The following is a 15,993-nucleotide window of genomic DNA, read 5'->3' on the forward strand; positions in this document are numbered from 1 at the left end:
TGAGAGTTGGACTGTGACAAAAGCTGATCGCCAAAGAATTGATGCTTTTGAACTGTGGTGTTGGAGAAGACTTTTGAGAGTCCCTTGGACTGCAAGGAGATCCAACAAGTTCATTCTGAAGGAGATCAATCCTGGGTGTTCATTGGAAGGACTGATGCTAAAGCTGAAACTCCAATACTGTGGCCACCTCATGCGATGAGTTGACTCACTGGAAAATACTCTGATGCTGGGAGGGATTGGGGGTAGGAGGAGACGGGGACGACAGAGAATGAGATGGCTGGATGGCATCGCCGACTCGATGGACATGAGTTTGAGTGAGCTCCGGGAGTTGGTGATGGACAGGGAGGCCTGGTGTGCTGCAATTCATGGGGTCGCAAAGAGTCGGACACGACTGAGCGACTGAACTGAACTGAACTGAACTGAACCACGGTAGGGTGTAGGCTACGGAGTGAGCTGCATAGCTCATCTTTTTATAAACAAGGAAGTGAGGTTCAGAGAGGTGAAATAATGTCCAAGTTCACACGTTATGCAGAAGCCCAGCCAAATTCTTCTGTCTTTAAAGCCCAGCACTCTTCCCATTATGCCCCCAGAAGGGTCCAGCAATATGCTATCAGTCTACTATAAGCAGCCTCACTCCACACTGAAGTGTATTTTTTTAAAGATAATAAAATCTCAATAAGCTAGTCTTTTTAAATCCAAATCAGCAAATATATATGACAGAAGATTTTAAATATATTATAAAATACGTGTGTGGATGGTACATGGCATTGATTGGGGTAAAATTCTCAGTTCAGAGAAGGGATCTAATGTCTGCGTGGTTACTTTGCCCACTCAAAAGAAAACAGCGTCCTGTCGGTGGTGGTCCAAGTTTATGCTAATGTTGTGTAACTGATATTAAACGGAAGTGTTCTGCCCATTCTGTTGGTTTAAAAGTAGTCTGAACAGAGTATAACAAGGGGAAGGAAAGTCATGCATTGTTAGCAAAGTCGCTTCATATGTTAATTTGCTCAACATTTTATGTTTGGTTTTACGTACTCTGTTGCTATTAACATCCTTCTGTTTTCATACAGTTTTCAATAACTGTAATTATTGAGAAATTTTAGGAGCACTATTTTTGTCACACTAAACACCTTGGTTTTTTATGTGCATTGTCAAGCCTTTTATTCTTTTTATTCTTTGTGGTTAGAACAAACATTAGCTGCATTATTATACCAAATAAACATTGTCTGTGAGCCAAAAAAAAAAGTTTATACCTAGCTAGAAATTTCTATGTATTCAATGTAAATTTACTATAAAAGTATTTTTTAATTTGGCAACTATTGTCTTTATCAGCACTGTCCAATAAAACCATAATGTGAGTCATAGATGCAAGCTGCTGCTGCTGCGTCACTCCAGTCGTGTCCGACTCTGTGCGACCCCATAGACGGCAGCCCACCAGGCTCCCCCGTCCCTGGGATTCTCCAGGCAAGAACGCTGGAGTGGGTTGCCATTTCCTTCTCCAATGTGTGAAAGTGAAGTCGCTCAGTCATGTCTGACTTGTAGCAACCCCATGGACTGCAGCCTACCAGGCTCCTCCATCCATGGGATTTTCTAGGCAAGAGTACTGGAGTGGCTTGCCATTGCCTTCTCTGGTAGATGCAAGCTACTAATACATAATTTACATTTTTCTAGTAGCCACATTTTTATAGTAAAAAAAGATAATTTTTAATTATACTTATTTACATGAAATATCCAAAATATTATTATTTCAACAAGTAATTGAGATAAATAATAGTGAGATATTTCACATTCTTTTTTCTTTTTGTACCACATTTTTAACACCTACACATTTCAAGTGCTCAGTAGCCACGTGAACCTGCTTTCTTTCATCTCTCTTGCCACCACCAGAATCTAAGCTACTATGACCTCTCACCCAGCTGCTTGTACCAGTCTCCCAAGAGGTCTCCCAGCTTCCCTCCCTGTTTGCTTCAATCCATGTAGCAATAATGACAGTCTTCTTAAAACAGAAACACAAAATACAAATCGGGCCTCATCACTTCCCTGCTTGATAATCCTTCTTTATCTTCCCACTGTGTTCAGAACAGAATGAGAATCCCAACGATGCACTCCAGAACGCTGTGTTATCAGGGACTGTGGTCCTTTCCAAACCCAGTCCGAGCACACCCCTCCAGCTCATGCCAGTCCAGCTACACTTCATTACTTTCAACCTAACAAGCTCTCTCCCACCCAGTACCTTTGCACATGCTCTTCTTCCCTGTTCTTGGATTTTTCTCAAGCTCAGGTATCAGTCTGTAATTTCCCTTGCACAAGCAAGCACCAACCTACATAATGAAGGTTCACTGCCACGACCACCGCAACTGTCCACCTCATAGCACTCCCTGCAAACAGGTAAATGTCTTTGTTTACTTTTTGAAATCTGTCTCCTCCATTGGATTGTAAGCTCTAAGTAAGCTTGTATTACTTTTATAATTAAAAAAAAGTAGAAAGAAGAGGGAAACTTGAGTGGACGTAAGTGCTCCTGGAGAAAGGCTGTCTCCCACCCTGGGATACTGCTTCAAGGTCTCAGGTGAAAAGCCCCCCAGGTGTGATACTGGCAGGTCATTCAAATGCCTTTCAGGTGGGGCTCTGGGGATATCACTTCACAAAAGGGAACAATGGCAAAACTGAAAGAGCAAGATAATCTTGTGAGTGTCATTCCGGTGGGGAGAATTTCCTTCTATTTGCCTATGATCATTTCCAGGGAAACTGGGAGCATCAGTTAGATGAGTCACCAAGGCCCACAGCAGAAGGCGCATTTCCCCAAAAAGTCCACAAGGTGGCAGAGTAGAGAGAAGAACCTGGGACAAGCAAGGTCAGGGGAAGACACTCAAGGCCACCAAGGTTCACTGTTCTGTAAGTTGCCAGCACCATCAGAGAATCCATGGGAGGTGGAGAGAGATGGCGCTGCAGTGCCTCAGACTGTTTTCCTACCGTTTTAACTGATCTGAAGGCCTTCATCAGAGACTGAGGCACGACAACATTCAAGAATGATTTCTCCCATAGTCATCAGTGGGACCATAAAGAAAGCTGAGCGTCGAAGAATTGAAGCTTTTGAACTGTGGTGTTGGAGAAGACCCTTGAGAGTTCCTTGGACTGCAGGAGATCAAACCAGTCAATCCTAAATCCTAAAGGAAATCAGTCCTGAATAGCCATTGGAAGGACGGATGCTGAAGCTGAAGCTCCAATACTTTGGCCACCTGATGTGACGAACTGACTCATGGGAAAAGACCCTGAAGGCGGGAAAGATTGAAGGCAGGAGGAGAAGGGAACAACAGAGGATGAGACGGTTGGATGGCATCACCGACTCAATGGACATGAGTCTGAGCAAGCTCTGGGAGTTGGTGATGGACAGGGAAGCCTGGCGGGCTGCAGTCCATGGGATCACAAAGAGTCGGACACCACTGAGCGACAGAACTGACTGAAAAATATATAAAGGAAGAACAGGAAAAGGAAAGGGTTAGTCACTCAGTCATGTCTGACTCTTTGAAATCCCATGAACTGTAGCCCACCAGGCTCCTCTGTCCATGGGATTCTCCAGGCAAGAATACTAGAGTGGGTTGCCATCTCCTCCAGGAGATCTTCCCAACCCAGGGGTTGAACCTGGGTCTCCTACACTGCAGGCAGCTTCCTTAGCATTTGAGCCACCAGGGATGCCCCAAAGGAAGAATACTACCACCCATATTCACAGCACCCTGACATAATCGACATTTTCATTTGTATTGGTCTCCTATAATCTCTCTCTTTTTTTAAAAATAATTTTTTACTTATTTTTGGCTGTGCTGGGTCTTTGTTGCCCTGTGGGCTTTCTCTAGTTGTGAATCGAGGGCTTCTCAATGTGGCGGCTTGACTTGTTGCAGTGCACAGTCTCTAAGGTGCATGGGCTTTAGTAGTAGCGGCTTCTGGGCTCTAGAGCACGGGCTAAAATAGTTGTGGTGCATGGGCTTAGTTGCTCCGTGGCATGTGGGATCTACCCCGGTCAGGGATCGATCGAACCTATGTCTCCTGCTTTGGTAGGCCGATTCCCCCACTGAGTCATCAGGGAAGCCCTCCCATCTCTTTTAAAAAGAAATTCTTCAAAGTTTAAGGATCGGTGATAAAGCCAACATCATCAAGCTCTCAACATAATCACACCTCATAGTGTTTCAATAGGATAAGATAGTGATTTCAAATTCTGTGCGTTAAAGAAACTTCAGAAACAAGGGAACATCTTTTCTTTTTAACTGTAGAAAGCTGCTGAACCAGATCCAAGAGAATTATAATGTGTCCACGTTCTTTAGGCCCAGAGCCAATTAAATAAATACTAACATTTCCTTCAGTTCAGTTCAGTTCAGTTGTTCAGTCGTGTCCGACTCTTTGCAACCCCATGAATCACAGCATACCAGGCCTCCCTGTCCATCACCAACTCCCATTTCCTTACGTAGTTGTTTTCTTTTTAATTTCTCTTTTCTGTTTTTCTTTTTTTTTTGCTCTCTCTCCCACTAGACTACAGACTCTGTATATTCACCATGTACATATGATTCTTATACACTATTCATAAAGCGCCTCCATAAACTGCGTGTGTACCCACCCACACGGTAATTTACAGGCACACTATGTGAGGCGTTAGGCATCGGCTGGGTAGACTGCGTTATTAGCATCCGTTCTTCACCATCGCCACTGCATGTCTGTGCTCTTTACCGTATGACTCTGCAGTCCTGTCCCTTAACTTTGGGCCCTGCTCTGGACAGTGGGCGGGCAGCAGACATGACACAGACAGAGGCAGGAAATGTGTTTGTGTAGTTCGGTGTGCCCTCTTGCATTTTGCAGTCATTGCTGCAAAAAGAGCTTTCCCCCAACAGCTGCCGTCCTTCACGCTTGGTCTCAGAATTAACTCACATGGAAAGTGTCAACCCCGATGTGCAGCCGGCAGCAGACCTGCCCAGCCCAGCCCAGCCCAGCCTTGCCCAGCTGCCCTCCAGCTACCACAGCCTGTAGCAGAGCCTCCAAAAAATCTGCTGGCTCTTGAGAATGTGTGTGCTGTGCTTAGTTGCTCAGCCATGTCCAACTCTTTGTGACCCATGGACTGTAGCCCACCAGGCTCCTCCATCCATGGAATTCTCCAGGCAAGAACACTGGAGTGGGTTGCCACGCCCTCTTCCAGGGGATCTTGCCAACCCAGGGATTGAACCCAGGTCTCCTGCATTGCAGGCGAATTCTTTACTGTCTGAGCCACCAGGAAATGATTGTTACCTCAAGTCACGGAACTAGGGAGCACTACTGGAAAAGAACTCACCTGCCAAAGCAGGAGACAGAAGAGACGAGGGTTTGATCCCTGAGTCAGGAAGTTCGCACAAACGAGCTAGGAGCAGTTTGTTAGGCAGCATTACTCTGACAACAGATAACTGATGCTGTTGTTCGGTCACAAAGTCGTGTCCAACCCTTAACCCCATGGACTGTAGCACACCAGGTTCCTCTGTCCTTCACTATCTTCTGAAGTTTGCATTGCCTGAATGATGCTGCCTAACCTATCTTATCCTCTGCTGTCCTCTTCTCCTGCCCCCAGTCTTTCCCAGGATCAGGGTCTTTTCCAATAAGTCAGCTCTTCACATCAGATGGCCAACATACTGGAGCTTCATCATCAGTCCTGCCAATGAATATTCAGGGTTGATTTCCTTTTGGACTGACTGGTTTGATCTTGCTGTCTAAGGGATGCTCATGAGTCTTCTGCAGCACCACAGCTTGAAAGCATCAATTCTTAAGCGCTCAACCTTCTTTACAGTCCAACTCTCACATCCATACATGACTACTGGAAAAACCATAGGTTTGAATGTATGCACCTTTGTCAGAAAAGTAATGTCTCTGATTTTTAACGTGCTCTCTAGGTTTGTCATAGCTTTCCTTCCAAGAAGGAATATCTTTTAATTTTGCAGCTGCAGTTACTGTCTGCAGAGATTTTGGAGCCCAAGGAAATAAAATTGGTCAGGGGTGTAATGGGATGGTCAGCATGTGCAAATCATTGGGTGTTGCCAGAGCTTCATTCAAAAATGAATGAATCCCTACTATGTGGGCCAAGTGGCACAATGGCCCAGACTGTGAGCTGTGGAGTCATCCCTAGACCTGAGCTTGAACCCTGGCTCCGAAACACTGCCTGTGCTACTCTGGAACACCACACTGTGTGACACTGGGCACTGTCCTTTACTGTCCAAATCACTGTCTGCTCATTATCTTAGGACAGGAATAGGGGAGGGAGGTGGCAGGGGGTTCAGGATGGGGAACACATGTACACCCATGGCTGATCCATGTCAATGTATGGCAAAACTACTACAATACTGTAAAGTAATTTGCCTCCAATTAAAATAAATACATTATTTAAAAAAAAACAGGAATAATAATTATAATAAAACTTACCTCTTAACGTGTTTTAAGACTTTAAAGAGAAAGAATACGTCAAGTACTTGACAGATGTAACTAATACCTGGAAACTACTGTTATTGCTGTTGTTATTATTCTTCCTACTCTGTGAAGTCACTCTTATTTATATTTGTATAACTTCCTCATTCTCAGACACATGACAGAAAGGCTGTGGAAAAACTTAATGACCAAATGATATTGAGATTAACCAAATACACATTAAATTAATTTTATCTGTTGTTGAAATAAAGTCCATCTTTTCTTAGAGAAGAAGATCCAGCGCCTTTTCAGTGTGAGCTGCTCCCCCGTCTCCCACCTCTCCCCCGCTGCCTCTGCAGCCCTCGTCCTGGGCTTCTCTTCCCACAGCCTCAGCGCTGCTGCACAAACACACGCCTTCCTCTGTGAAGCAGCAATACAATGGCTTTGGACACGACCCCTTCCAAGAGGGCTGTAAAATGTGCTCTGGGCCAGGACACTGGCTTCAACTTACATCTGCCCAGCAGGTAAGGATGGCCAAGGTCTCACCAGGTCCCTGGCTGCCGGTGCCAGCTCCTCTCCAGCCTAACTAAACAGGAACGACCGCGGCACTGGCAAAGGCTTAGGAATGTAAGATAATACAAATAAACACACGAGGGATGGAGCGTGCACTGACTAGCTCGTGAAACCACCTCTCAGGCCACTGTCATATTTCATTCAGGAAAAGGGCAAGGCCTGTTACTAGAACAGAAAAACTCCAATTCTCCTGGAGAAAACAGTGACTGAAATATGTGCTGTTTTTCTCTGTGGGATTTCTGTTGGGATGACAAGCTTGAGGGATAAAGAGACACTCTAGCCATGGTTCTCAAATCTTAAGATGCCAAAGACTCACCAGGAGGGTCATCAGACATCTGAGAAAGACTCTGATGTGGAAGATGAAGATGAAAGAAGCTACAGGAAAAAGCAACTTGGAGTAATCACAGACGATGCAAGAAGAGAGGGAAACACACACACAGAGGATCCTTAGAGAAATGAGAGAAAAATCTCACCCCCGGGAGGTGTGAATAGGATGCTGTAGGAAAGGAACATTCGCTTAAAAAATCAACAAAAACGCTCTTAGACATTAAAAACTCAATAAAAAGATTCACGAATAAAGCTATGAAAGTCTTTTAGAATATTTACAGAGAGGGCTTTTATCCAAAGGAGTTGTAAATTTATGGCCACACAAAAACCTGCAGACAGATATCTCTAGGAGCTTTACTCATAACTGTCAAAACCTAGAAGCTACCAAGATGTCCTTCAGTAGGTTACAGGGTAAATAAACTATAGTATCACATTCAGACAATTACTTAGCCCTAAATTTTAAGTGCTACTGCTGCTGCTACTACTAAGTCGCTTCAGTCGTGTCCAACTCTGTGCGATCCCATAGACGGCAGCCCACCAGGCTCCCCCGTCCTTGGGATTCTCCAGGCAAGAACACTGGAGTGGGTTGCCATTTCCTTCTCCAATGCATGAAAGGGAAAGGTGAAAGTGAAGTCGATCAGTCATGTCCGACTCTTTGCGACCCCATGGACCGCAGTCTACCAGGCTCCTCTGCCCGTGGGATTTTCCAGGCAAGAGTACTGGAGTGGGTTGCCATTGCCTTCTCTGAAAGTGCTATTCAGTTCAGTTCAGTTCAGTCGCTCAGTCGTGTCCAACTCTTTGCGACCCCATGAATCACAGCACGCCAGTCCTCCCTGTCCATCACCAACTCCCGGAGATTACTCAAACTCACGTCCATCGAGTCGGTGATGCCATCCAGCCATCTCACTCTCTGTCATCCCCTTCTCCTCCCGCCCCCAAACCAGAGGAGAGTGAAAAATTTGGCTTGAAGCTCGACATTCAGAAAACTAAGATCATGGTATCTGGTCCCATCACTTCGTGAGAAATAGATGGGGAAACAGTGGAAACAGTGTCAGACTTTATTTTGGGGGGCTCCAAAATCACTGCAGATGCTGATTGCAACCATGAAATTAAAAGACACCTACTCCTTGGAAGGAAAGTTATGACCAACCTAGATAGCATATTAAAAAGCAAAGACATTACTTTGCCAACCAAGGTTCGTCTAGTCAAGGCTATGGTTTTTCCAGTGGTCCTGTATGGATGTGAGAGTTGGACTGTGAAGAAAGTGCTATTACTTAGCACTAAAAAGGAATAAGCTATCAAGCCATGAAAAGACACAGAGGAAACTTAAATGCACATTACTACATGAAAGAAGCCAAGCTGAAAAGGCTACATATCCTAGGATTCCAACTATATTACACTCTGAAAAAGGCAAAACTATGGAAACAGGAAAAGAATCAGTGGTTACCAGGGGTGAGGAACCAGGGAGAAAGGAACAGACAGAACCCAGAGGATTTGTAGGGCAGTGAGACCGTCCTGCGTGGCACTACAATAGTGGATACATGTCATCATGCATTTGTCCAAACCCAGTGGATGCACAGCACCAATGGTGAACTCTACTGCAAACTGTGGACTTTGAGTGATGACGCAGTGTCCAACTAGGTTTACAGATTGTAACAAATGCATCACTCTGGTGGGGAATGTTGATGATGAGGGAGGGTGTGCTTGTGGGGCAACAGGGGATATAAGGGAATTTTCTGCACTTTCTGCTCCAGTTTGCCGTGAATTTAAAACCGATCTAGAAAATAAAGTCTATTTTAAAGAGAGAAGGAGAGAACAGTCTAGGAGGTCCAACATCCAGATAACAGAAGTTTCAAAAAGAACACAGACAGCAAAGAGGAGGAAATCAACAAAGTAATTCCAGCACTGAAGGACATGAGCTTCCAGACTGAAAGGGCTGGGCAAATCTGGCAAAACAGATGAAAACAGGCGCATGCCAAGGCACATCTTTGTGAAATTTCAGAACACTGAAGAAAAAGAGAAGATTCTAGAAGCTTCAAGAAAGCAAAAACAAGTCACATTCTAGGGATCAGGAATAATATCAGACATCTCCTAATGGTGTGGTTTAGATGTGCAGTCATGTCTGGTTCTTTGCAACCCCATGGACTGTAGCCCGCCAGGCTTCTCTGTCCATGGAATTCTCCAGGCAAGAATAGTAGAGTAGGTAGCCATTCCCTTCTCCAGGGGATCTTCCGGACCCAGGGATTGAACCAGTGTCTTCTGCCCTGACAGGCAGATTCTTTACCTCCTGAGACGCCAGGGAAGCCCATCAGCAACACTCAGACATCTCTACAGCAACACTGAAAGAAAGCAGAAATGGAGCACTGTCTTCAATGGTGCGAAGGAAAATTTCTCCAACTTGGAATTGTACATGCAGATAAACAATCAAGTATAGAACGTGGAATAAAGACATTTGTAAACATGCAAGGACTCAGAAATATGCTTCCCATGTACCTTTGCTCTCAAAGCTACTGAAGGATGTGCTCCACAAAACGTTGAGAATTCACCAAGAAAGGGAAAGTCACAGGACCCAGGAAGCAGAAGATGCAAACAGGAGGGCGGTGAAGAGGATCCTAAGACAACCTCTGTGTCCTGACATGGGGGACAGGTGGTCCAGGTCGGCATCACGATACGGAGACACACTGAGGACAGGCAGCTGGGGAAGCCTGGGACAGACTATCTGTATTTGTTTATCTTAATGACCATGTGTATTGCCTGGATCAGCTAAAGATTCTCATTTCTCCCTGAGCAACATTCTATGTGGACCTTTTTCTAAGACCTTGAAAGAAGTCTTACCGAGCTGAGAAGCAAAACGAGAAAGCATCCCCTTCCCAGCCATATTTTTCCAGATATTCAAACTACAGCCCGCTGACCCCCACAGTGATGAACAATCTTCCCAAGCCCACCCCCACTGATGTCTACAGGTGGGATCTTCTCAGGGAGGAAACTGAGCCCAGATTCCTCCCCAGACCCTGCTCGGTGTATCTCGTCGTCCTGGTAGCCCTCATGTATTACTGGCTTCACTGCCGCTTCCTGACAGGGCCAGACTTGGGCTTAAACAAAAGTATATTGTTTAAGGACACTTTCAGGAAGGGTAAAACTATACAGAAAAGCAAGGAATGGAGAACACAAAAAATGGGATGACAGTTTCCTGATGGGCGAGGAGGCATAGCCATCAGGTGGGCACAGGAAAGGCTCTTAATGTTCAATACAGTAACCTCCATGGCGGGTATACATGTGCTTATTATTTTTTTAACTGTGCATATGTTTTACAAAAATCTTTTGTATGTGTGATATATACATTTCACAATTTAAACCAAACAAAAGTTTGAATAAATAAATAAAAGAATTATCTGGGGAGCTTGTTAAGAAGGTAGACTCCTAACTCCAGTACAATTCTGATCCAGGGATCTGATGAAGACCTGGGAACCCGCATTTTTAGATGATGCCAATGGAGGTGGTCAAAGATCACACCTTGGGTTTCCCTGGTGGTCCACTGGTTAAGAATCCAGCTGGCAATCCAAGGGACACCGATTCGATCTTTGATCTGGGAAGACCCCACATGCCACAGGGCAACTGAGTCCGCGTGCCACAGTACTGAAGCCCACGTGCCCCAGAGCTTGTGCTTCACAATGAGAAGCCACTGAGCCACCAGGGAAGCCCCTTTGATCATTTAGATTGAAGCTAACTTCAATACCAGACCACCTGACCTGCCTCTTGAGAAACCTGTATGCCGGTCAGGAAGCAACAGTTAGAACTGGACATGGAACTGGTTCCAAATAGGAAAAGGAGTATGTCAAGGTTGTATACTGTCACCCTGCTTATTTAACTTATCTGCAGAGTACATCACGAGGAATGCTGGGCTGGAAGAAGCACAAGCTGGAATCAAGATTGTTGGGAGAAATATCAATAACCTCAGATATGCAGATGACACCACCCTTATGGCAGAAAGTGAAGAGGAATTAAGACGCCTCTTGATGAAAGTGAAAGAGGAGAGTGAAAAGGTTGGCTTGAAGCTCAACATTCAGAAAACAAAGATCATGGCATCCGGTCCCATCACTTCATAGCAAGTAGATAGGGAAACAGTGGAAACAGTGGCTGACTTTATTTGGGGGGGGGGGTCCAAAATCACTGCAGATTGTGACTGCAGCCATGAAATTAAAAGACACTTACTCCTTGGAAGGAAAGTTATGACCAACCTAGACAGCATATTAAAAAGCAGAGACATTACTTTGCCAACAAAGGTCCATCTAGTCAAGGCTATGGTTTTTCCAGTACTCATGTATGGATGTGAGAGTTGGACTATAAAGAAAGCTGAGCGCTTAAGAATTGATGCTTTTGAACTGTGATGTTGGAGAAGACTCTCGAGAGTCCCTTGGACTACAAGGAGATCCAACCAGTCCATCCTAAAGGAGATCAGTCCTGGGTGTTCATTGGAAGGGCTGATGTTGAAGCTCATACTCCAATACTTTAGCCACCTGATGCGAAGAGCTGATCATTTGAAAAGACCCTGATGCTGGGAAGGATTGGGGACTGGAGGAGAAGGGGACGACAGAGAATGAGATGGCTGGATGGCATCACCGACTCGATGGACATGAGTTTGAGTGAACTCCGGGAGCTGGTGATGGACAGGGAGGCCTGGCGTGCCGTGATTCATGGGGTCGCGGAGAGTCGGACACGACTGAGCGACTGAACTGAACTGAACTGAAAAGGAACTAAAAAGCCTCTTGTTGAAAGTGAAAGAGGAGAGTGAAAAGGTTGGCTTGAAGCTCAACATTCAGAAAACAAAGATCATGGCATCTGGTCCCATCACTTTATGGGAAATAGATGGAAACCATAGCTCAGTTCAGTTCAGTTCAGTCGCTCAGTCGTGTCCGACTCTTTGCGACCCCGTGAATCACAGCACGCCAGGCCTCCCTGTCCATCACTAACTCCCACAGTTCACTCAAACTCATGTCCATCGAGTCGGTGATGCCATCCAGCCATCTCATTCTCTGTCATCCCCGTCTCCTCCCACCCCCAATCCCTCCCAGCATCAGAGTCTTTTCCAGTGAGTCAACTCGTTGCATGAGGTGGCCAAAGTATTGGAGTTTCAGCTTTAGCATCAGTCCTTCCAGTGAACACCCAGGACTGATCTCCTGTAGAATGGACTGGTTGGATCTCCTTGCAGTCCGAGGGACTCTCAAGAGTCTCCTCCAGCACCTCTAAAGCCTCCTCTAGTGTTCCTCCGCCCACTGTCCTTCCGAAGCCCCGCCCACGGGCCCGGCCTCGATCTTGCCCCGCCCCGCCCGCGAGCCCCTCCCTGTCCGCGAGGCCCCGCCCCGTCAGGCGCCACGGCCTTGTCTCACACCTCATCGCAGCCCGGGCGCTCCCGCCGAGGCCCCGCCCCCGATCTAGCCCCGCCCCGTCAGGCACCGCCCCGTCAGGTCCCGCCCCGTCAGGCCCCGCGGCCTCGCGGGCGGACCTCACACCTCCTCGCAGCCCAGGAGCCCCGTAACTCGCGGCCGCTGCGGTGCCGGCCTCTCCCGCGGAGTCCGCACGCCCTGCGGGCCTCGCGGCAACGCGAGGGCGACAGCAAGGCCGGAGGCCTGGGCCCCGGGGCCGAACCCCCAGCCCCACACGAGGTAGGCCGGGCGCGCGGGCGGGGAGGGCACCCTGGTCGTCAGGCCGCGCGGTGGGCGGGCCCGTGGGGCCCGGAGCCCCCGAGGCGCGCGTGTGCCGGGCCTGGGTTAACGGCTGCGGGCTCGGCGCGTGCGCCATGCGCCCCCAGGCCGGGCGCCGCGCCGCCCTCCTGTGGGGAGCAGCCTCCGCAGTGGGGTCGCTCCGCTCCCCGCGGCCTGGCGAGGACTGGGCGGGGGAGGGGCGCGTGACGGCCCCGGGAGCCGCCCCCGCGGCTCGGCGGGTCGGCCACCCTGCGGCTCAGGGGTCCGGCCGTGCGGAGGGCGGGGCGCGCCCGGCCACCTGGCCAGACAGGGAGGGGGCTGCAGGGGGCCAGCGAGCTCGTAGGGACCCGCCCGCGCCTCTCCCAGTCAGACGCCGTCCTTGAAGAAGATGGAAGGCCAGGAGCGGCCGGCGACCCCCGCCAGCCTGTTTGCGGACGGGCACCTGGTCCTGTGGACGCTGTGCTCGGTGCTGCTGCCCGTGTTCGTCACCTTCTGGTGCAGCGTCCAGCGGTCGCGCCGGCAGCTGCACCGCAGGGACATCTTCCGCAAGAGCAAGCACGGCTGGCACGACACGGACCTGTTCAGTCAGCCCACCTACTGCTGTGTGTGCGCGCAGCACATCCTGCAGGGCGCCTTCTGCGACTGCTGTGGGCTGCGTGTGGACGAGGGCTGCCTCAAGAAGGCCGACAAGCGCTTCCCCTGCAAGGAGATCGTGCTCAAGAGTGACAGCAAGGCTGTGGACGCCATGCCCCACCACTGGATCCGGGGAAACGTCCCCCTGTGCAGTTACTGTGTGGTTTGCAAGCAACAGTGCGGCAACCAGCCCAAGCTCTGCGATTACAGGTACGGCTTTGGTGGGTCCTGATTGCCCCACAGTGCTTGGAGGGAGTCAAGCTTTTCAAAGAGTGGGTGTCAGCAGCCTGCTTTCATCGCCACAAAAGACCTCACCTGCCCACTTAGAGGAAGCAAGTTAATATATAACCCCGGAATGGTAGAAGGAGGCAGCTTTGCAGTAGTTATTTGTCGAGTGCTTCTGGCCCACACTCCTTAGCCAACCTGCCCTTTTTGGGTAATAAAACTTGGCTCTTCACTTTCATCTAGAGGTCTCTAAGTGCTGCAGACTTTATGACCAATGTATGTTATATTTTAACTTTTGTTAATTATTGATTAGCTCCATTTTGCATAAAGAAAAACGAAGTATGGACCAGTTAATTTTTCACTAAAATTGCAAAAACTGATTCATCCTGGGTTTTGTATTATGAATGTACAATGAAAGCAAGTGTCGTTCCAGGGCAGCACTTTAGGTATCTTTTTTTAATATAGATTTGGTGCTATAGTGCACACTCCAAAGGAACACTTAAAGGAATACTCCTTTTGCCAGATGGTCTTTCAGGACCTTTGGCATCTTAGCCAAGCGACTTTGATTAAGCCAAGAATATTTTAATAGCTTTTAAATACACATTTGTGTACTTAAATATTGTCTGAAAATAGCTGAAGCTGCTCTTTGCTCCTGTTAGACGTTGGTAATAAAAGGGGATGCTTCTCTGCACATTATCTGTGCTAATTCATTTTACATTTGAGAGAATTTGATAGAGAATTTTATTCAGTGGTAAAATAGAATTGGCCTCCAGAATTTCTAACCCCAGTACAGTCTTGTCTCTGCTTTAAGTCTGGACATCTTCATTGTGTTGAATTTTGTTTCTGACAAGTTGAAAAGTCCCTAACCATGTTTAAGAACAGAAATAGAAAACTGGCATGAGATAGCAGGTTACTTTTTTTGTTTGTATTTTGTTTTTAAAAGTCCTTTTTTTAAATTAGCATGAGCACTGTTATATCAGCAATTATTTTTAAATCTTATTTTAAAACATCTTACACATCAGGTTAAGACTTAAAAAAATATACTTTGAACACCTACAGTTTTAGAACCATTTCTACTTTATGTCTTTCAAATTTAGGTGTCCTTTTGGCCTCAGTGAGAGCTCAGTTACCAGTATCTTGTTTAAATTTTTTCATAATTCTCTTCCTAGTTAAACTTTAGTGTTAGAGAATTGGGATTGGTTTAAAAGAAGACATGAATTAAGTATTATTTTATTTCCTTCCCTTCTTTTTGTCTGTGCAGAATTAGATAAAAATGATTTCTGTAAATATCTTAACTGCATTTCAGTTACTCCTTAACAAATAATCACAGTGCTCTGATTCTCCAATTAAGTGATCTTTCTAGAAATACATATGTGAAGAGTTGACTCACTGGAAAAGACTCTGATGCTGGGAGGGATTGGGGGCAGGAGGAGAAGGGGACAACAGAGGATGAAATGGCTGGATGGCATCACCGACTCAATGGACTTGCGTTTGAGTGAACTCCGGGAGTTGGTGATGGACAGGGAGGCCTGGCGTGCTGTGATTCATGGGGTCGCAAAGAGTCGGACACGACTGAGCGACTGAACTAAACTGAACTGAACTGATGGGTTCTCTGCTCTGTTTAAAACCCTTCTATAACCCCCATCACTTACAGTGATGGTCTTTCAGTATAAACTCCAGGTGCTTAACGTGGTATATAAGGTCCTTGTGCTCTCTGGATTGTGCCTGTCCTTCTAGTCTTATCTACCACTGTCTGCGTTAAGCTTGCACCAGCAGCATCAGGCTGCTTGTGGTTTCCTTTAAATACCAGCTTTTCATATTGCCCTTCTTTTCCTCAAGCCTGAAGTATACTCCGCCTGGCTAACTTCTTGGCATTCTTAATGACGATCTTGTGCCCTTTCCTCCAGGAATCCTTCCCTAATCTACTCATCCCTGCCCCTAATTTTTCCTTCTTGATGATGATATAATATCCTGTGTATCAGTGGTTCTTGAAGTAAGGTGCCCAGACTAGCAGCATCAGTACCACTCAGAAACTTGTTAGAAATGCAAATTCTAACACAGATTTAGGTTAGCACACAGAATAAAAACCAGATATTTGCATCTAACACAAAATGAAATAAAAATA

The 15,993-nt window shown here is 46.8% G+C and overlaps 1 protein-coding gene across 2 annotated transcripts in view; it reads left to right on the plus strand.

Moving 5' to 3' along the window:
- The first annotated feature begins 12,798 nt into the window (after positions 1–12,798).
- DGKE (diacylglycerol kinase epsilon) overlaps positions 12,799–15,993 on the plus strand; it is a 33,255-nt gene continuing 30,060 nt past the window's right edge. Inside the window, exons 1-2 of one of the 2 annotated variants that reach the window (XM_055399015.2) lie at positions 12,799–12,971; positions 13,377–13,853. In XM_055399015.2, coding sequence (XP_055254990.2) covers positions 13,399–13,853 — 455 coding nt within the window. In that variant the 5' untranslated portion in view covers positions 12,799–12,971; positions 13,377–13,398. The remainder of the gene's footprint in view (positions 12,972–13,376; positions 13,854–15,993) is intronic. The other variant, XM_055399025.2, reaches the window with a different exon arrangement.

The sequence above is a fragment of the Moschus berezovskii genome, chromosome 20 (genome assembly GCF_049115385.1).
Source record: "Moschus berezovskii isolate FMDL1 chromosome 20, NW_MosBer_1.0, whole genome shotgun sequence".
In the NCBI taxonomy this organism is placed as follows: Eukaryota; Metazoa; Chordata; class Mammalia; order Artiodactyla; family Moschidae; genus Moschus; species Moschus berezovskii.